This window comes from Drosophila navojoa, chromosome 4, assembly GCF_054131105.1.
Source record: "Drosophila navojoa isolate 15081-1374.11 chromosome 4, UAZ_NAV_1.0, whole genome shotgun sequence".
NCBI lineage: Eukaryota > Metazoa > Arthropoda > Insecta > Diptera > Drosophilidae > Drosophila > Drosophila navojoa.
Window position 1 is genome coordinate 13,790,005 of NC_142892.1, and position 22,832 is coordinate 13,812,836.

The 22,832-nt window shown below is 39.1% G+C and overlaps 1 protein-coding gene across 8 annotated transcripts in view; it reads right to left on the reverse strand.

The window, feature by feature from the left end:
- Window positions 1-22,832, reverse strand: part of shep (RNA binding motif single stranded interacting protein alan shepard) — a 159,348-nt gene that overhangs the window by 38,774 nt on the left and 97,742 nt on the right. For 4 of the 8 annotated variants that reach the window (XM_018100689.3, XM_089258978.1, XM_089258979.1 and 1 more), the window contains one exon: window positions 2,259-2,309. The exons of the other annotated variants lie outside the window; for them this stretch is intronic. In XM_018100689.3, coding sequence (XP_017956178.2) covers window positions 2,259-2,309 — 51 coding nt within the window. The remainder of the gene's footprint in view (window positions 1-2,258; window positions 2,310-22,832) is intronic. 8 annotated transcript variants of the gene reach the window in all.

Here is a 22,832-nt window from a genome sequence, read left to right on the forward strand (position 1 = left end):
TATATTTATTTATTTATTATATTATATATATATTATATTATATTATATATTATATTATATTTAATATATATTTTTTGAATATACAGCTTCACTTTGTTAACAATTTCAGCTAATAAAGAAAATAAATTAAAGAATTTATATTTATTAATTTAGATGTACATATATTTTATTTTTAATACAAACCTATGTGCACAAGAGGAAAGCAAAATTTTAGGTTCAATTTAGTTGTTTAGGAAAAGAGACAATCAATTAATAAAAAAATGGATTATAAAATTTTTTGCTTAGATTAGATTCTCAAAATTAATAAAAAGTTTTATATTTTTTTAATTGTTGTCATTCAGTTCTTTTGGAATTGTTTTGGTACTTTTTGTTGTTTTTTTGTTGACTTTGTTTTGTATTTTTTTTTTCAATTCATATATTTTTTTTATTGCTATTAAATAAAAAAAAACACCAATTTATAATATACATACATATATAACAGATATATTAATTTCTAATATTAATCTCTAATATTAATATAAATTAAAAAAAATTTATAATATCTATACATATATAACAGATATATAAATCTCTAAAAAATATTTATATATCTATAATAAATCTCTAAAAAATATTTAAAATTGTTTCTTTCTTTAATTTTTTTTTATTAAGTAATTAAAAAAATGTATAATATCTATACATTGATATCTCTAATAAATATTTATATATCTTTCCATATATCTGTATCTCTCTGTATATATAAATATCCTCCCTGTAACATAACTGTAGCAAACATCTATAACATCTATACATTCTATAAGTCTACTCCCCAACACCCATGCCAGACCCGGTCTGGCCCATCTTTTACAGGGTATTCACAAACTGAAGTGCAGGAAATGAGTAAAGCTGATAACGCGGCGTATGCGCAATATGTGCGCTTAGTCATGCTGAAGGTGTGAGAGCAGAGTGTGAGAGACTTTGCTGAAATATTGACGTTAGTTTTTGTTGCTGCCGCTGCCGCTGCCACTGCTGCTGCTGGTCGCAACTTTTCTAATTTCTAAACACGCTTTAAAAAATCAAAAAGGTGAATAACGACGACAGCAACAACAAAAAGTGGCACGAAAAAAGAAATTGTATAAAGTAGAAAATGTGGAGCAAACGCGTAAATTGGCAAAGTACGCGACAGGCGAGAGCGGGGGGCGGGGGCGGGGAGGCGTGTGCTGCCGAGGGTTGGCTGGGCGTGAGCGGGGGTTTATTGAAATGGCAGCCCTTTGTTTGGCTTTTGACTAACCGGGACGCCACTTAACGCGTCCTGCCGCCATTTCGGGTTAAGCCCCAACAACAGGATATTTTCTTTTTTTTTTTCGTTCTCTCTCTGTTTTTTTTTTTTGGTTCTCTCGTTCGCCCGACTTGTTAAAAGTGTCAATTTTCGCTTTACGACGCGTGGGTGCTCCGAATAACTGGGGCGGCAGGGCAGGGCCGGGCAGGGCGGGGGCGGGGCGGGGCGGTAGACAAGTGGCTGCTCTGTTTGTTTATGCTCACATGAGGCGGACAGCGGCGGGTATAACAAGGCGCTGAAAGGCGCAAGGTACAAGGAATACGCCGGCTCCCGCTGGGAGCTCAGAGCTGCGAGCCTGAAACTTCAAGGCGGGCGCCGAGAGGGGTTTCGGTTTCCATGTCCATGTCGCGAGAGCTGTGACAACGTCGGGGGCTTATTGTGTTACACACACACACACACACACACACACACACACACACACACACACACGCACACACACTTACACATACTGACATACAGGAGCTGCTGTCACTGCTGGAGCTGGCTGTCAGCTACTTTTTAGTCCTCTGACAAAATTGCCAATTAAAACGTGCCACAAGCTTGGGGCATGCAGCCCGCCTGTTATTTTTTTTGTCATCTTCGTCCTCTCTCTCTCTCTCTTCCTCTTTTTTTAGTTAACTTTGAGCCGATTAAGAGGCGGGCAAACAAAGCTGGGCGACAGCGTTGCCGCCTTTATTGTAGCTCCTTTGGCTAATAGTTATGCAAAGGTAGCCAAAGCCTTTAATAATTAAGCACGAAATTGCAGCGTTTCGTGTTGCCTTTTCTCTCTCTCTCTCTCTCTCTCCCTCTCTCTCTCTCTCACCCTCTCTCTTTGTTTGTTGTTTATTTAATACTCTATCTTCGCTGCTTTTCTATTCTTTTGACTGCTGATTAAAGGGATCACAAATTGTCGGGCTCGGATCGGTTAATGCCGGCAAGCCAAGTGTTTTTTGGTACTTACCCACACGCTTTCTAGCATTGGCTTTGCACTCAAATGGATTGTGAAACTTACCTGCAAAGTAAAAAGGAAAGAAGAATGCGATAAGTTAATACTTTATAGTAATAATAGTTAATACTTTATAGTAAATACTCAACATTCATCTTGCCAATAGTCGAGTGAATTAGAAACATTTGAGAAGCGTAAAGAGAGGCAGATGTGTTATTGACTTACGCTACTTTGGGTAAAGCATAGGGAAATTTCTACAATATTGAATTCGCATTGCTCTACAAAAGGTTTCAGCTTTAGTAAAACTCTCCCTCGGCATATCAAAAGTCTGTTAAGTAACTTAACTTGATCTGGTAATGCCCTAGAAATTGAATTTAAAGTGCTTTACATAAGCTCTCATATCTATATGTCTAAAATCCAAACTTTATCCCAGCTGTCCATTGATTTGATTTGCACTTGACTTGACCTTTCGCATTCGCACTTCCACTTCTGGCCAAGCACTTAGGCAAATGCTTTTCCATTTGCCGTTATGTGAAAATAAGTTATTGTTTTCGTTTCGTTTGGTGCTTATCAACAAACAGAACAAGAGCACTGTGGATATATCTATTATAATTCATCTATCAAAATCAAATATTTTTAGCCATAATTGACAAGCTGCCAATGTGGGCCTCACCTTCCTCTTTCTCTGCGGCTGCTTCTTCTTCTTCTTCTGGTATCTATTGGAGCTCTGCTCATTTGTTTTGGTCAACATTAAAAGAAATAACAATTTGTCAAACAAATAAGCAAAAGGCATCAAATGGAAACAAAACAAAACTGAAATAAAAACAACAGAGACAAGGAGAGAGAGAGAAGCCAAATCTCGACTCAATTTGAAGAGGATGATGCTCGAGTTTTAGGCATATGACAAAAGTGTAGAGCAGCGGCATCAAGAGGGTCTTTGCCATACTATATAAGCTATATATATATATGCTATATCTGTGGCGTGAGAGTGAGAGAGAAATGCAAATATTGATTGATGTGCGCTTTGGGCCCGAGAGGCAAACACTAAGATTGATGATTGATAGTGTCGCATAAATATTAACAATTCATGACGCACAATCCGGTCAAACAAATCGGCGAACCGATGCTAGATGGAAAGAAGTTGACTTCGTTCCAGAGCAGAACGTGCTGCGAGGTTGACAACGAGCACAGAAAGAAATCTCACGCAAAAGTCATAGAATATTAATGAGAAACTTTTGTGGATACTAGGTTTAGCTACTCTGTGTCTGTGTGTCTGTGTGTGTGTGTGTTTGTGTGTGCCCCCTTCAATAGGTGTTGAATGCAACAACAATCAATGCGAATCGCCTAGGCCAGCGCTTGGACACGCAATGCCACAAGACAATGCCAACCAACATCGAGGCCTGAGCCTGGATCTCAAATCCGAGGCTGGAGACGCCTTGCTGCATACATTGAAGCGCTTTACATGTGCTGTCAGGCACGGGGGCGGGGCGGAGCGGTGCATGACACGGACAATGGTGTTGCATGCCCAGCAAGCGAGTGAGAAAACAAAAACAAATAGAATGGTCACAAAAATGAAACAGAGCGACAATTGCTGGAGCCGAGGGTTTTGCGTGGGTTTAGGGTGCAGCGCCGTTGTTTTTTTCATCCATGAATGTTACACACTTTTTTGCGCAGTGTATTTTGTTGCTGTTGCGATTTCAGCATTTCAGTCACGTTTGACATTCATATTTGTTTTGAAATTACGAGCAACAGCAGCAGAGACAGCAGGGGCAGCAGGGGCAGCAGCAAACGGAAGTGCGAACAAAAAGAGCGCGTGGGCGTTGCAGTGGCAATGCGTGCAGAGGGGTCAGACGGGTGGGCGGCTGCAGACTCGCTGCGTTGCCTGCAACATGGGTATTATAGCGTATTCCTTTACTTGTTGTCGTTTAACTTTGTTGACACTTCGTTTGATGAACTATCCTCTTCCAGCTAGCAACTCACTCACTCGCTCACTCTGTCTCCCCCACCACCCTGCCCCCTCTGTCACTCTGGCTCTATGTCTTGCCTTCTATATAGCTTTATGGTGGGCCCTGCAGCGGGGAATAGTCATAATTGAATATGTCTGCGTCTTCGTTACGGTCTCCTGAGCGAGAGTTTTATGCAGCCCGTTTTGAATTTCCATCGCCTGGGCCAAAGTGCAAAAGCGCCAATTCGATTGGGACTCTGCTAGCGTTTCGTTTTGGGCATTAAGGAAAATTGAAAATGAACCGACAGATGATTGAGACAGAGACAGGGACAGAGAGAGAGAGGGAGACAGAGACAGAGCCATGTTGCCTGGGGAATAGTTGACAGTTGATTGTGAGCTATAACGTGACCCTATACAGCTCAATAACATTTCATAAAGTGTGAACGGCGCAAATGAAAGACGTTCGTTCACCCGTTCATGCAGATAGCAACAGCACTACAATAAATACTATGACAAAATTCTGCAATATGACCCTGGGCTCACTCTATATGCGAGAATTTCATTAAAACTTGGCATTTTACTGCGACTGCCACAGAGGGAAGACCCCACAACTGGCCCAGCTCGAAACTCGAAACTTGACTCAACTTTTTATGCTTTTCGATTTTAGTTTGGGTTTCGTTTCGAGCTTAAACTTTGATCAAATTCACTAATCGGGTTCTTGTTGGTGTAAGTTTATGGAATTGGGCTATCAAATTATTATATGAACTTATTTCATTAGTTGAAGCTTGTAAGAACTGCCAAATGAGCTGAATAGTTGACTGATTAAGCTGATTTTAATGAATAATATATTAATTTATAAATAATCTACATACAATAAATGTTAAATAAACATAAAGAATTCTAATAATCTGCTCTCTACTATTCTGAAATTAATTAATTAATTAATTAATTATATATATAAGTATATTTAAATTAAAAAAAAAAGAAAATCATTATTATATATATTTTTTTAATAATTTTTATTATTATAATAATAATAATAATTATTATTATTAATTTAAATTAATTTTTAATTTGTATTATTTATTAAATTTATCTATTAAATTATTATATATAAAAATTACTTTATATATATTTATATTATATTTATTTATATTATATATTTTTTTTATTTTAATTATTTTTACATTATTTATAAAATAATATTTGAGCATGTTTAAAATATTTCCTTTCAGTTTGTATTTTGACTTAACTTAGTTTTTATTAATTTTCTTATTATTTATAATAAATTAAATTCTTATTTATACTGTAAATAATTTTATTAGATTTTTTGATCATTTTGGTTAAAATTTATTTCATATTATAAATTATTTCACGGTTTTTCGCTTCATTTAAATAAATTTTGATTACACAATATTTAAATGTAAGCCGTTTTTTATTTAAGGCTTCGCATGGTATAAAATATTTATGTCTTCCTCGGCTCTGGCACACGCTGCTGCAGCTGCCAACACCTCTGCCAAAAGTGGGCAAAGCCCTAGCTGCAGCTCGTGCCTCTGCCCCTACACCTACCCCTAGCCTAGCAATGGCAGCTGAAACGCGCAAAACATTTAATTTCAATTTGGCTCGCAGCGCAGCAGCCATAAAAACAAAAACGAGACAAAAAAAGAGGCTAAATAAAATAAAATAAAAGCGGAAGAAGCGGAAGAGGCAGTGAAACAATGGGGCGGGGGCAATCGAGTGGCATAGAGCCCAACTACGTATGAGCACTAGAAACTTGCACTTTATGCATTAATTCAAAAATCGTGTTCCACGGCCAACCGCAGCCAACGAGAGCCCCCCCCCCCCATTGCCCCTCTCTCACTCCATAGCAGTTGGCAGCACTGGCGCTGGCATGTGTGAGAGTGTTGCCAACCAGCCAAGCGAACCGACGAGCGCAAACTTGCCTCAAACAAAACCCAAAAACCGGGCAACCTTTGCTCGAACGGGAGAAGTTCTGGCCCAGCCGCTGTTGCTGCACCTGCCCCCAAAACAAATAAAAATGCTTGCAACAACAGCAGCTGAATGCTGTGAACTTGCCGAACTGCCCTCGGGGCGTGCCAAAAAAGTTGGCACAGCGCAACTTTAAGAAGCCGTAGCAAAAACTTTCCGCACGCAGTTTCTATATTATGTGCGAAAATATTTGAGTCGAGAGAGAGAGAGAGAGAGAGAGAGAGATGAGGAGAGAGGGCGAGGAAGATAGCTAGTCCGTGCACGTATGCAGCGCACGCGACGCAATTATCCTGCAGGAATTTCTTAATTTTTTTGTGCGGCCCATGCCTCAAGTATCCCTAAAAAAAGAAGAAGAACAAGATGGCGAGCCGTGGAGCAACTGGAGTTTGGCAGCGAGTCCTGTGGCAGGACGACGTGTCAGCAGCTTTTGTTGTAAATACCATTAAGTCGGCAGCGTACGTGCCAAATGGCTGTTTAATTATGGCTCAAACACAACTACCAGCCCAGCTGGAACTCCAGCTCGAACTCAAACTCCAAGTCGAAGTTGAAGTCGAGAGAGAGAGAGAGAGAGAGAGAGAGAGAGAGAGAGACAGAGAGAGAGAGAGACGGCGCTTTGAAGACACCCAAAGTCTGAAGTTGTCTGCGCTTGATAACTATATTTGATATTAAAAATTTAAAAAAAGAGATCGGAAATAAAATATTAAAAAAAAGAGAGAGAGAGAGGCAGCGAGGTAAGGTAAGGTAAAATATATAAAATAAAGTGCATCAAAAATTTGCGCTTGGCTGCGTTTTAATGAGCTGCCTAGCGAAGGGAGGAAGGCAGGGAGAGAGGTAAAGGCCTGAGACGTCTACAGTGAAACGTGTGAGTTATTAGACCGAAAGTTAATGAAGCAATCGCAGCCACAGGGCAGCAGAAGGGTGTGGACGGGACAGTCTTGGTTGTCTAGGTAGACAGCGCCTAAGAGCATTCAGCATTAGCGCAAAAAGTTGGCAAACATATTTAAGCTTTTGGCTTTGGCTTCGTCGGGAAGTTTGTTTGAAAAGTTGATTGGCCCGCTGCGAACGTTTTCCAAGTGGATGAAAATGATGAAAATTAACAGAAAATACACAAGTTATATAATTATTTTTTATGCAAGAAATAAAAAATATAGAAAGAACTGAAGAAAAAAAAAACAAAGTTTGCCATTCGAACGCTGCGCAAAAGTTAGCGAGGAATTTCAAGAAGAAATAAAATACAGCTGAAAAGGTAATCAAAATAAAACTTTCGATTGAATATTAACAGTTCAAAGTTGTATAAATGTGAGTATATAGAGAGAGATGTTTATTTATATAAAGCCAAATCAAGGCAACAGATTGAACTCTGATTGTTATATATATGAATATTTATTTAATGTCATATTGCTCTTCTATGGGATTCTCAGACATATTTATGCAAATTTAGCTACTTAGAGCTAGGTTTCTATTATCACTGATTCACTTGTTTGCCCTACTTGGATAGCTAAAGCCAAATCAGGTAAAATTTAAGTGCTTGATGCCTTTCTCTGCGATTCTCCCTATATATATTTTTTTAAGTTTAACTTTTATGTATAGCTTTGATACAGAAGGCTGTTCATATGCCACAGCTTACTGGCAAATCAATCGGGCTCCTGCCTAGCTCTACGTCTCTCTTTCCAATTCATTATATTATCTATTTCGCTTCTGCTATCTCTCATTTTAGACTCCGTCACCCCTTTCTCATTTATTTGCTCTGGCTTTTCAACTCTCCCGCATTTATTTACAACAATCTTAAACTTGTAATATGTATGAGAATCGCCTAGAAAGGCGACATTTGCAAATCTTTATGACACAACTTTCAGTCATATCTTTGGGGAGCTCTTGGCTCCCAGCTCTCAGCTCGCTGGCGCCGTTTCCCATGTCGGCAAAATGTTGCACAACTTTGAATATTATTTCTAATTTTCACACTTGCCCGCTCACATTGCGCATCGCACGTTGCCCATTGTACCGCCCACTATTTATACACATAATACTCGAAGCTGTTTAGGGTCTCTGACCGGCTGCATTTTCAAAAACTTTTGCTTCAGTTGCAAAACTGGCAACTGCCAACTTTTAACTATTACCAACAATTATTTTGTCTAGTTAACTGTTCGAAAGGAGTTGAAGTGCGACATGGTTGGCACCTCATCAAGCAACACCTGAGAGGGAGAGAGAGAGAGAGAGAGAGAGAGGGAGAGAGAAACACCTGCCCTTACATAGAATATGCAATTTGCGTAAACATTTATTACGCACTCAAAAGTTGCATGCAACTTTCTGCAGCAGGTTCTCTTTTTCTTTTTTTTTTTACTTTCTATTATTATTTTTTTTGTATGCTTACTGTAATGGGCGTGGCAGACAGCCAGACAGATACTCTGCATAATTTTATGATGACAATTAATTTCAGTTTTGCGCTTGCAACAAACAAGCTGCACTTGCAACGTGCGCTGCCCTCCCTCTCTCTCTCCACCCCTACCCCCCACCGCTGGCAAATTGTGGCAAATGTCTTAATCATTGCGGAAATGCTCGCAAATTACTTGAAGAGCGTGCACTTGAAAGCCAACCGCCCCCCAACAGAAGAAAAGAAAACGAAAATTCCCCAGCTATTTCTTGGAATTTCTTGCCTGCAACAATGGCAACTAGTTGTGCGTGTGTGTGAGTGTGTGTGTGTGTGTGTGGCGCTTTACATTTTGTGGTTGCAGCTGCTGAATTGTTCAAGTCGGTTTCTCTGCCTCCCTTTTGGGGCATCTGCTGTGGGCTGCGTGTTTGCCTCTGGAGCTTAGATGCCAACCAACTTGCTAGCCCTTCGCTTACACACCGCTCCCCCCTCTTCCCGTTGCACCCTTCAAAAAGTTTTTGGTCGTTTCATGAACTGCCTGCTTGACTGGGCTGTCTGTCTGTGCTTAACCCGCTCACTAGGGGATGGGCCCAGCCTGCCTGCTCCCACTCTCTTCTCCCCTCTCCGCACATAATCTTCGTTTTATCTGCGGCGGCGGCGCTATTTGCATTTTAGTACATTCGACTGCCACGCCCACACGCAGCTTGTCGCCTTTTTATTTTGTGTGCTTCGCTTGATCGTTGAATGCTCATTATTCTTGTTGTTTCTCTCGTCGCATTGTTGTTGTTGTTGTTGTTGTTGTTGTTGTCCCGAGCATTTGCAACTATTTGCAAAGTAATTTCACGAGTTTTGTTGTTCGATTCTCGGCGAAAACTTTTTCAACCCCTCTTAAGCGTTTTAGGAGCTGGGGCTGGGGCTGGATTTGGGCTTGGGCTTGGAGTTGGGGCCGGCTAGCCTGTGTGCCTATTGTATTTTACTTTTGGTTTTTGCTTCCGCCTACATTATTTCTATTTTATTTTTTTCGTTCTGTTTCTTTTTTAGCTGTTACTGTTATTGTATTTGCCGGCGACTCTTGCGATATTTGAAGTTTTTGGCTTTTGCGGTTTCTGTTTCGACTCTTTCGGCTGTTTTCTACTCATTTTTTTTTTTGCTTTGTTTCCCAACTCGGGGCCATTTTATTTAGATTGCAAGTTTTTCGGGTTTCCTGGCTGAAGCCTTGAACAGCATTTAAGAGGGTAAAATGGGCAGAAAAAGTAAAGTTCTATTTGTTATTTAAATGTAAGCAATATGAAATTGAGAGTATTAACAGGGGGCGAAAATATTATGAAAAGACAGTTGGAAGGGAGGAAAGGCGGAGAGAGAGTGAGAGAGAGAGAGAGAGAGAGAGAGAGAGAGAGAGAGAGAGGTAGATAATCGGAATAGTATTAAATAGTATAAAGAGAAGATTTTTATAGTGTACAAAAATAAATAAATAAACAATATTTTCAATGCTGTTCCCAGAATTAAATATTAAAAAATATAAAAAAAAATATCTGTTGCTATAAACAATTTTCACTAAATGCTTTAAGAGACACAGATTCGATAGCTGCAATAATGAAATTGCAAGCAAAGCAAATGAAAAAGGTTATTTATATCACGCATACGCCCCATAGAGCGACACAAATATATGTTAAAGCAAAAAAAACGAAACCTCCTTTTCTTGTTGTTGCTCACAGTGGCTCCAAATGTATTTGAGAATCGTATTCACAAACAAAAAGAGAGAGTGGGAGAGAGAGAGTGAGAGAGAGAGAGTGAGAGAGGCAGAGCCACAGACAGATATACAGCCTCGCCCAATTGCTGTGAGGCTTCAATGTCAAGCAGCTGCTGCTGCCCAAGCGTGGGCGCTCGAACAAAAACCAAATCACACAAAGAACATATGGCGCGCTCTGAGTTCTGAAGCTTTAAATTACGCACACGCTGCCATAGATGTCTCTATATATGTATGTGTATATGTATGTGTATGTATGTGTGTCAGTTATATCAGAGATCAAGAGCGAAAGCGCTGAATGAAGGCGAACGCTGGCTGGCTGGCTGGCTGGCACAACATGTTGTTGAGGCGTTGTAAAAATGAAAAATAAATAACAATCAGACGAAAATCAATATTGACAAGGAAAGCGGCGGCCAGAGGGCAGCGCGCAGCGAACAGCAGGTGCCAGGATATAGCTAAAAAAAAAAAATAAAATAAAATAAAACATAAAAAGGAAAAAAACATGTACTAAGCGCCCACAGACGAGCGCTTTACAACTAAAGCTGAACTAAAGCCAATGCCATATGCTGCCAAAGCGCATTAAAAAAGTTTTCTTACGGCTGTTGCTGTTGTTGTTGTTGTTGCTGCTAATATATATAAATAAATATACGTATATATATATATTGTTTTTATATATTTTTGTTTATATAGCAAAGCACGGCAAAGTTTTTTAATCAAGTGTAAAACATTTGTCACACTTTCTTTTGCTTTCTTCCTTTTTTTTTTTGTTGCTGCTGCAAATGTCAATCACAGTCGCTGTTGCGTGTCCTGCGGCTGTTGCACTGACAACTTTATTTATTTTTGCTGCAGCTGCTGGCGAAACAGCTGTTGCACACACGCACACACACACACAGACTGGCGCAGTTATGGCATATGCAAGCGTTTATTGGATTCTGTTGCCGCTTCTAGTTTATTCGTTGATGGGCTCGCTTCACTATATTTGGAGTCTAGCGCACGCACATTATGCTTCGTACGTTGTCAGAGGCTAACTGAAGCTACGCAGCGTCGGCAAACAGCAGAAGGACAGCGACAAGGACAGCGACGGCGACTGCGACGGCGACGGCGGCGGCGCAGCTGCCAGCATTGATGATTGAATGCCGGCAACAGGCAGCAAAAAAAAAAAAAAAAAAAATAGAAGGAAAACTGAAACTGAAGCTGCTGCTGCAGCTGCTGTGCGTGCCGTGCCGGTGCCGGGGCGGGGGCGGGGCAGGGCAGGAAAGTCAACAACAAGCGCATATTCAACTGGACCTGCCAACCTGTTGAGCAACAAGTTGAGAAGCCCAAGGACTCACGCGTTCGCCCTCTCTCTCTCTCTCTCGCTCGCTCGCTCGCTCGTTGTGTGCCGTTGTCAATGTCATTGAAAAGGACTTGGCTGCCTGAAGCGGGCATGAATGAACACGCACTGTGCATACACACACACACAGAGAGACCATTCACTGGCTGGCTGTAATTGGTGCGCCCATAAGTATGCAGCAGAGCTGAGCAGCTGTCGCCATATTCCTTTGGGTGTGCGCTGCTTGTCCACTTCCAGATTGGCGACGTCTTCTGCTAGCGGCTGCTGCTGCTGCTGCTGCCTTATTCTCCATTTCTGCTCCTCTTCTTCTTTCCATTTGCTTTTTTGCTGTGCCATTTTTGTGCCGGATATGCCGCTGACAGTCAATTAATAAAATGTTCAGCGCTCGCACAGCCAAAGGGCGTTTTCACTTCTTTTTTTCTCTCTCTATATATAAACTTTTTTTTTTTTTTTTTTTTTGCTTCTGAGGCTCGCACTCTGTCAACGCATTCATTTCAATTGCTCGAATGCTTGTGTGTGTGTGTGTGTGTGGGCGGCAAATGCGTCATCGAAGCTGTCAGTGAATGTGTATGTATGTGTGTGTGTGTGTGCACCCTAATTAACATGAAGAGGCGTGCTAAACTTTACGACATTTACATTTCTTTTTCTCTTTTTGCCTCTCCGCATTTCGCTCAACTTTGATGAGGCGTGGGTTTATGGTTCTAGACGTGAAATGGTTGAATATTTCACTAAATTGCATAAGCTGTATAGCTGCCTGGAATATTTATGCAGGCATTGAGAGAAAGAGAATGTCATAAATATTTGATCTAGCCAGGGAAGCGGCAGCTAAAGGCAAATAATCTATTGGAATTTTGATAAATTTACATATTTTTAAGCAATTCACGCAAATGAAACGTATTTAAGGTAGCATAGCAGTTGCTCAATAAATCATTTGAGTTAATTCCCTTAAATGCTGTGCCATCGAGAGCAAATGTAATTTCCGCGTTGCATAAAACACACTTCACGGCATTCGCAATCACACATTTGTCACACACACACACACGCACACAGGGCACACATTTATATTTAATTATAATCTCCTGATGCAAAACCACGAAAAGACTCGTAATACAAAATCATTTGCGAATTCCCCCGCCCGGGCCGCCGTGGCCGACAGAAATGTTGTCAACCTACGCTCCCTTGACGACAACAAGGCGGTCGTTATCATTAGCTTAGTATTCCCAAAACATATGCCAAATAATACAATAAAAGGCAATCAGCAACAGCTGTGAGGCATTAGCACATACACACACACAGAGAAAGAGAGAGTGAGTGAGATAGATATATAATTTAGATGAAGCCAAAGTCAGGGCAAAAATGCAAAATTAGTTTTTGGGGCAAATCAAATTTCATTTGGTGACCGCAAGAAATGTACCACTGTGCGGGTGTGTGTGTGTGTGTGCTGCCTGTAGCCACAATTCACAGCAGTTTTGCGCTCTTGCCAAAATAAAGTTCTCTTATGGCCACTCAACACATCGCCAGCGGCAGCGACAATTTTGTCGCCACCAACAAAACCAAATAAAACGAAATGGAACTAAAGAGCAGCAAAGAGTTGTGCACTCGTCGCTGCTCGCGCTCGCTTCTCGCTCTCTTCTCGTGCGCCAGGGCTAAGAACATGCTTCCGGTTGGTTGAATGGGCCTCGAAGCGAGGCGAGGCGAGGCGAGGCGAGACGATTGCTAAATGTCAAGGATACAACAACAACAACATCAGCAACAATAGCAACAACAACAACAGCAACAACAGCAAATGCAAACATCAGCTGCCACAAGGACAGCAGCAACAGCAACGCAATTGAATGCTGTAATTAATTATAGTGTAGCATACATTGCGGCGCTGCCGAATACAAAATGGCTGCATAGCCAAGTCTTAAGGGAGGGGGAGGGGAGGGGCGGTGCTGCCAGATTGAGAGGAAGTGGGCGTAGAGTGTAGTCATTGTGGCAACAGACTAGCAATGCATCAGCTGCGCATTAGCTGGTAGCTCACTATTTGCATGCGATTTAGCAGCAGACGGCAGCAATTGAAATCGAGTCTAACTAAAAGTGGATTTAGCTTAGCAGAAGAGGATGCAAGTTGTGTGTGCAGCTGAGCATAAAGGAATAAGAGTCATTAGCTGATATATTTATTATAAAAGTAGAATTTTGTTGTTGAAATAATAATCGCTCTTCGCTTGGGAGATGAGAGATGAGTTGTCCAAGTAGTTCGATTATTTCTGGCAGATGAACAATCTGGAGAATCCTTTGGCTACTTCTTACTTACTTCAATGTGTCTATATTATCATTTCTAGCCATATGAGGTACTCCAGTAAACCCCTTTGTGAGCTTATTGTCTACTTACACTGCCCCATTTGGGCTAAAGATAAACTCAGCTAAACGTTTCTGCCCTTTACAGAGCATTAAAGTCAGTCTAAATTAGCATTATAATACAAAATAAATTTTATATAGAATAGATATATATATCAGCGGGATCATTTGACATGAATCTGCCAAAGATTGTGGAAATTATTTATTTCAAAAATATATATATACATATATAATATAATATAGATTACTTTTGATATCGAAAATTGCAAAAAAAATGCATTCATGTTTTTAAGTTTTATATTTAAATTTTTAATATTTTTTTAAATTTTTATTTCACAATTTTTATAAGATAAATCAACTACTTACTACATTTTCTGTTTCGCTTAGGGCGATAGAGCTGAAGATCCCTCTATATGAAGTTATATAGAGAAAACTTTTAATCAATATCTTTAGGCATTAAAAGAAAACCCCCGCCGTTTCGCTCTTTAACTAACATCTTGGGAGATATGTGGTTCGAGTCTCTTACTCATTTACTTTTTCATAGTCAAACTGAGAAACCCATCAACCTCTTCTTCATTCACATCTATTTCTCTTTATGGTGAGTGAATTATCGCTTCCGTCTGGCTTGAGCACAACAGTGCAGCTGTTGTAAAAGCGAAGCACTTGCCATTTGCAATCACTTAAAATCTCTTTAATACACATTGACAAAAAAAAAATAAAAAAGCACTTCAAAGAGATGGCCGCAAACCATTTGCCATTGGGCGATTGATTCACAGTAAATAAGTTAAAGCAATTAGCGCGTGTTTTGTTGCTTTTTCTTCAGCTCGTAATCGCAATTGGAAATTTCATTTGGGGTTTTGCGCTTTTTGACGTCAGCGTCAACAACAATTGGCGAAATGTTTTTCTATTTATAGACGAGAAAAAGGGGGGCCAAAAGCGCTGAACGCACGAGCTGCGCAGCGGGGCGACAAAATGCCATCAATCAAATGGGTAAGCGGAAAGACACGAAAAGAAATAGAACCCAAACATGGAGAGCAGAAAAAAATATATAAAAAACAAAGAGAAATGAATGCAAATAACAGAAAGGGCTAGAGAAAAAGGGTCGACAAAGCGAGCAACAAACAAGAAAGGGTAAAGTAAAGAATCGCCTGACAATTCACGTCAGAGTTCCAGTCACAGTTTTTAGTGCTTAGAACGGGGCGTGGCTAGAGGCTGGAACGGGGAGGCGGGGCCAGACACACACACAGGCTAGGGCAGTTGAAAATTAAATTAAAAACGTTTAGCATTCGTGTTGCATACTTTTCGGCTGTCAGTGCAAAATGATGAAAGCCGAAAATGAGACGAAAGGCAGCAGCAGCAGGAGCAGGAGCAGGCAAGAAGCCTGTCAGGCTGCTGCTGAGCTGGCATTTAAAGGCAGGCCGGCAGGCAGGGGCGTAGGGCGTGCCATAAAGTGTGTATGTATGTGTGTGTAGGTGTGCGAGTGCTGCCTCGCTTGTTGCACGCAGCTACCAGGGAGGCCACACAGTTTTGCGGTTATGTTTGTGCCATGCTGTGGCACACATGGGGCAACATGTGGCACTGGCAGCATGAACAACAACTACAAAAACAACAACAACAACAGGAGGAGGAGCAACAACACTTTAGTCGCATAGTCGGCAAAGTTTTGTGCCTTTGTCTCGTTGCGTTTCATTTGGTTCGTTAAGCGTCTTTGCCGCCACTCAAATTGCGGCAAAGTTAAGTAAAAAATCTGACAGGCGGCTCGCAAATGTGTCGCTCATTAAGGCAGTCAGGAGCAACAGTAGCAGCAGCCAGGAGCCAGGAGCAAGGAGTAATCAGCAGCCAAGCGTACCAGACACACACACACACACACACACACATACGCTCACATGTGCTTAAGTTGTCACAGCAAAGCACAAAACTCGTAACTGAAACAGTTGGCGTCGGGACCACCCGCCAGTTGGTACCGCCTACGGATCCCGCTCCTGCTCCTGCACCAGCTCCTACTCCTGCTTTCTCCAAATATCCTCGCATAGTCCGGAGCTGTGCTTTGAGTTAATTGAATTCGGCGTAGTTTAAGTTATACGGCAAAGTCATAAACTTGCGCATATGCGTAAAACTCGGCTCGCAGCTCGCAACTCTCAAGTCTGTGGCTGTGGCTGTCATATATATATATACTATACATGCCGTTATTTATGTACAGCCAGCACGCATACATGCACACACACACACACGTACACATGTGGGGCTTTTAGTGCCGCCTTTTGCTTTGCATCAAAACTCGTGCCGCGGCACTTAAAGTGCTTTATTATTTGCAAAGCGAACGGAATTTGAGCAGCTAGCAACAAGCATTACTTATGGTTATATTATAAACGGAAATAAGTTCTCTGCTCTCCGCCGCCCTTCTGCCACAGCTTACAGCCAAGTTGCATGCAACATGAAGTTCGAAGAAATTCTGGAGCAGCTTGTACAAGGGAGCGGCGAGGCGAAGCGAGGCAAGATTTGAGCCAAGCGGAGCATACAAAATAATCTACTTCAAATTATATATAAATAATAAAGTCGAATTATAATCCAAATCCAAATAGAATGCATAAATATGGCAAATTTATTTAAATTGATTCGAGTTTCACAGAAATTAATTTCTTTTGAGGAATTTTAAATGCAATTTAGAGAAGTTTAAGCAAGGCAAGGTAAAAGTTTTATTGATGAATAAATGATGACAACTTTGAAATTGTATTTTAATTATTTTATAATGTAAAAATATTTAAAATATAATAATTTAGTTATCTTCCATATATGTATATATGAAATATTCTTAGGATTGACCTAAAAATACTTTTATTTCATTTATGCTCCAAGTCCATTCAAGTTGGTAGCTCTATTTTCACAATTTTACCTCCCTGTTTACACAAAATGCACTAAAGCATCAAGTAATTCCCGTCATTTAACTTAAAGTAAGCAAATTTCTAGTGCTCACAACAGAAAGTTTCTTGCATAAACCATAAACTCTCTATGGCAGAACTTATATTTCACTTCCTTTTCAAAAAGTCGCAGCTAACTAACTGTTTGCTATGAAACTTCAGACATCATAAAGTCAACAGCTGACAGCTTTTGATATAGTGCAAAAATGAGGAAATAAGAAGAGAACTGAAGAAGAGCAAGACGAGGCAGAAGATGAACAAGTGTGAAAAAAAAATGCTATGCTATGTGAAGAAAATTGTATATACACAATACTCTATAAATACATACACACACACACACACATATATACATGCCTGTATGTGTCTGTGTGTGTGTGCTTTCGCACTATAAGTGCGGCACTTCCGCTACAAGCCACAGCAAATGGGAGCCATCTTCATGTGGCAGCCACAACTTAATACCACTTTAAATTACTTTCATTTCCGTTTTTGTTATTCCAAGCGCGTCCTCCAGCGGCTGCCACAGTCGCTACCTAATGTACCACTAAACCACCCACCACCCACCACCCACCAACCACCAACCACCGCCCAGTCACTCACATTTGGTGGCGCTGCTCCATGTTGTTTGCCTGTTTCAGTTTCATTTCGAGTTTTGAGGCATTGCTTATTCTTAATTAAGTTGAGCGCCACAGAAATACTTGCGAACACTTTTTGTGGCCCCGAAAAAGTTGCTGTTGTTGCTCTACAACAACAACAATAACAACAACAACAGCAACAATAACAAGTACAGGCACAGCAATATCCACAACAGCTGCGACTTTGTCTGACGTTGAACTTTGCACTTGACATGTCTAGGAGGTGCGTGACACGAGTCTGCCCACAGCTACGCCCCCCCTGCCTCACCCACCTCCTGCTATGCTGCTACAAAGTAAGGCTGTGAAAAATTCATAACTATAAAAATAAGCAGTACTTTGGCAGCTTGTGGGCGTGGTTTAGTGTTGATTAGCTGGCTTAGCCTAAGACGCTGCGTCTGCTGTGCTCCATTTCCTAAGACGGCACGGCTGTCGTTTAATTAAATTATAAAATTAAATTGTTAATTAAATTACATGTCAATATCTTTCAAATGACAGCTCTACCCACACCACATCGCACCACACTGAGCACCCGAAACCACAAAGCCGCAGCAGCTCTTAGCTAAGAGCGTTAAGCGCGCTCTCTTAACATCGCTGGCAGCTGCGCACAAGGCGCGCAGCGACGTCGCTGTCGCCGCCGCAGTCGCCGTCGCTGTCGACAGCGCATTGCAACTGCCTGGCAGTGTTGTACAACAACAAAATATTCGAGGTTAACATGCCGGCAATTAATTTCTGCAGCTGAAAATTCAATTAAGCAGCCATAAAAAATGCTTAACAGAAAATACACAAAAAAAAAAAGAAAAAGAAATACAAAATAAAATGGTTAAAGGCCCAAAAAAAAAAAGCAAACAAAATGGCGAACATTGTACAGGGTTTCTTCTGCCATGCTGCAGCTGCAAATGAAGAGTTCTTAAATTGAAGATTGGCAGATTGCATTTGAAATCCTCTTAACAGACGCCCATGCAGCCAAGCTGCAGCAGCAACAATTATGACAAGTTCAACAGCAACGGGCGGAACTTTGTGGTCAGCCAATTAAAAAAGGACCACAAATGGACGGAAGTCGTTGAAAGAAGTCGCAGGGAGTGCACGAAGGCGAAATACCCAACAGAGAGTAAGACTGCATAGTAAAATAAATTTGGAATGTAAAAATTATGGCTGAGCTGTAGATACTTTGAGTTATGCTCTGATTTAAATATATGTATATACTCTGAAATATATATCCTCTAACTCTGAACCTATATAGTCTTATTTTTCACATCTTAGAGTCAGGATAATGACTTTCTAGGAATAGTTAAACTTTCTCTATCATTATGAACTTAACTTTTAATATTTACTGCAGACTTCAGCAAACTTCTTCAACCAAAACTCCCTTTGTTATATATCCTACTCACTACACACTAGTATACCTTATGCCTCGGTCTAGGGTATGTAATATGCTGGCGAGCACAATAACTTTATAAATAAGCCAAGTTGGAGTTGGAGCTAAAATATGATATGAAGCAACAACAAAGCTGGCACGAAAAAAAAAAAATATATATATATATATATGTATATACACAAATATATATATTTATTTATATATATAATGCTTATGTACATCAAATAGTGGCACGGACTGTGGCTAGTTTGTTGCTGCAGCTGCAGCGACATAAATAGATTTAAATGCCGCAGGGATTTGTATTTTCTTATTGGACTTTGCGTAACTTTTAAATTACGAGATGTAATTAAAAAGTTTGCGCAATGCTGTTTGCTCTTAGCCAGGCTACTTATATATATGTATATACGTATAAAGGCAAGCTTATATAGAGCTTAACATGCAATGGATTTGCTGTAAAGCTGCAGCTTAGTCATTTATATTAAAATTTACCATTGAGTTAGCTTACCGGTTTTCTACAGACTTTTTTGATGGGATCGCAGTGACTTACCTGAAAAAAAAGTAAACAAAAAATATGGAAATAAATTAATTGGCATATATTGTTGCATAAACAATTATTCTAACGTAGCTATAAATATATTCACGTTTTATTTATGTCACTGTAAATAAAAATAGAGCAAATAAATCGATGCAAGCTGAAAATCTATGAGCCCCAAAAAGTATGCTACAAAATATTTTATGAATTAAATGCAAATCAAATGGAACCAAAACATATAAATAAGTAAAAAAATCAATCAAAATATAAATAAAAACAACAAGTTAAATAATAACTTAAACGAGGTCAGTTTTATTGTTTGCTGAATATTTAAAAATATATTTAATTTAATAAAAAAAATCAAATAAATAATAATAATAATTTAATATGAGCAAATCGAAATATGATATTTCTCTGATATATTATTATTAGAAAAAATATTTCAATTCAATGTAGATAGGCCTAAATTGTAATATTTATTAATATCTCAATAAGTCAATTTATTTAAATTAAATTATAATTTTGTATTTAGTTTTTAATTCGAAATATCAAGGCGTTGCCAGAAGTAATTCTTAAACTCGAGCTCTAGAGCATTACTGGGCAGCTGATGCACAGTGGTTGCGCTTGTATGGGGAGAGCGGCCAAAAGTACTTCTAGTGGAGATAAAATGATGAAATTTTTTCCAAAATTCTATAAAAATATAATAAGTAATATAGCATGCCTAAATAAGTCGTATAGCCCACCAACACCCTACACCAATACGTAACCTCAACAAAAAAATTTTTTCTAAGATAACATTAGAACAAAACAGATGATTTATTAAAAATAAATGAAGCAAATAGTAAGAAAAACTAAAATTATCAAGTTCTATGATTATATTTACATATATTTACTCTTCTAATAATAATTGGAATGTACTGTTCAATAATTTTTTTTTTTTTTTTTTTTTTTTTTTTTTTTTTTTTTTTTTTTGTGCAAGGTAACTTTCTTTGACTCGATGAAAAGTTGGTTTGGGTATTGATCGGTGGTCACAGCACAATGAAATTGTTTCCTTTTCTTTTAGCCAAATATTTTGATATTGCATTACAGAGAATTTTGTACGATTGTGTTTTTGCCAAAAAGTTGCGAATCTTTTACAAATGAACGAAATACGCTTTGGCAAATCATCCAGGTCGGCTCTTTTTAATTTCAATGTGTAAAAATTCTATCAGTGTCTTTAGTTTTTCTGCATTGGTTCCATTTGTTGTGCACCAAAAATCAAAAATATATAGGCGCGTAAAAACACACCTATAAAAATTGTCTACGAAATTCAATCAACCAAATCAAATAAAAATGATTAATTAATAAAAGAATAATCAATTTTCAAAATCATATATAACCACAAACGACGAAAACAGAGTCAAAAACAACAAAACATTACGCCAATCAGACGTTTCGCAGGGCACAGCTGACCTTTAATAATGGGAGACGCCGTCACTTTATTTACGTTTATAAATGCATGGGCAAATTTTGGCACCTAAACTAAACACATTTATTACCTTAAAAGTCAGACAAATACGGGGATATAAAACATTTCTGTGGAATTTTGTGGGATCATAACTAAAAGTCCACCTAAACATAAAAAAGACGCTTAAAAACACACATAAAAAGATTAAATCAAACAAATTAATTTCACAATAACAATTGGATTAGTTGACTAGTAATTTTAATTGGAAATCAGAGTAAATACCTTGTACTTCAACATCCATACTAAAAAAATTAATCTGGACCACTTAAGATAACGTCTGACCACTTTGAAATGCCACGCTAAAGTGAAAAAAAACTTACTGAGCGCATCAGCTGTGCGAAAATGAACACGTTTTCGGCATTTCAATGCTATTTTTAGAAAGTACCAGTGAAAATCTAGAAAAACCCGGTTTGCCATTAAGAAGTTTGGACATTTACGAGTCAATTTGTGTGGGTTTTGTCAAAATTGGTTGCGATGGATTTTTTGACTTTTGGCCTATGGGCGCAACCACTGTGTGATGTTGCTTAAGAGCATGTATGCATATTTAATGGATATACTTCCATGCTTCCGACTCTTGTTAAGCTCGACTGAATTTGATTAGAGCCTGCTTCAGCCCCCAACGCCTGCTCGAGAGTAGCCGAAACCAAATGGAGTGTTGCAGAGCTAGTTAGTTGGGGCCACTTGTGCAGCTGCAGCTGGAGCTGCCGCTGAGGCTGTAGCAAATGGTTAATCGTCGTCGCCGTTGCCATTGCCTGTGTGTCTGTGTTTGCAATCAGCTGCAATTGAAACTTCGTTAGGCGGCAACGACTAAGTGTGCAGCTGCAGCTAATCAAATTTGGCTTCGCTGCGCTTCACTTCACTCTAGATCGGCGCTGAAGGACTCAGGGACAATTCCTTTGCAATCAAGAGCGCTGAGCGCTGAGCTATAATCCAAATTTTGCCTCGAGTGAATGGAGAGTGGAATTGTACTTATTATGCGAAATAATTTCATGTAAATTTAAACTAAACAAACTGCTAAACGTACGCATGGCACAGTCTGCAGATACAATTGTATCTAGATACATTCCATTTGGCAATTGCATTTTGTGAAAAGGGAAGGCAGCTACTATTTGCTTATGTATGGCAGACGTTTAGTTTGATTTATGCATGCCGCATGGATGCATACAGCATGCAGCATACAGCATCCAGCATGCAGCATTTTGATGGGCGTGGCTGGTATGCAACAATTTAATTGCCAACTGAATGTTTATTGATTTATGCGTAATGCACATTAATGCCACACAACGAGCTACAAAGATATGCAACGGAGCATTTGGCAGAAGCCATTTGACCGTTCGACCTCGAATCGAAACAAATGGCATGAATACATTGATATACATATACATATACATATACATATACATATACATATACATATACATACATATACATACTACATGTATATGCATTTATGGAGGCCAAAATGTATCAAAATTATTTTAATAACTATACATTTCGAGCGCTCACTCGATTGGAGCTGGTTAAATTGCCCTTGGGCGCATTTAAATGTGCAACAATTTATCAAAAGCAATTATCATTATCCAATATACTAGTATATAAACAATAGAGTGCACTTGTGCATATACTTATGTATAAATATAAAATTTGATTATTGTAATACAATTCGATTTGAAATTAGTTCAACCAGATTTGGGCTTTAAGAGTGAGAATTTAGTTTGGCTTTATCTTATGTCTAATACAATTTAATTTTATTTGAGCTTTTTAGTTTATCTAAAATACTATTTACATAAATTATTTATTTATTTTTAGTAATTTAAATAAATTTAAAATAATTTAAAAAAATTAGTAATAAATTAAAAAAATAATTAAAATATGAGGCATTTTATTTTATTTAATAATATTT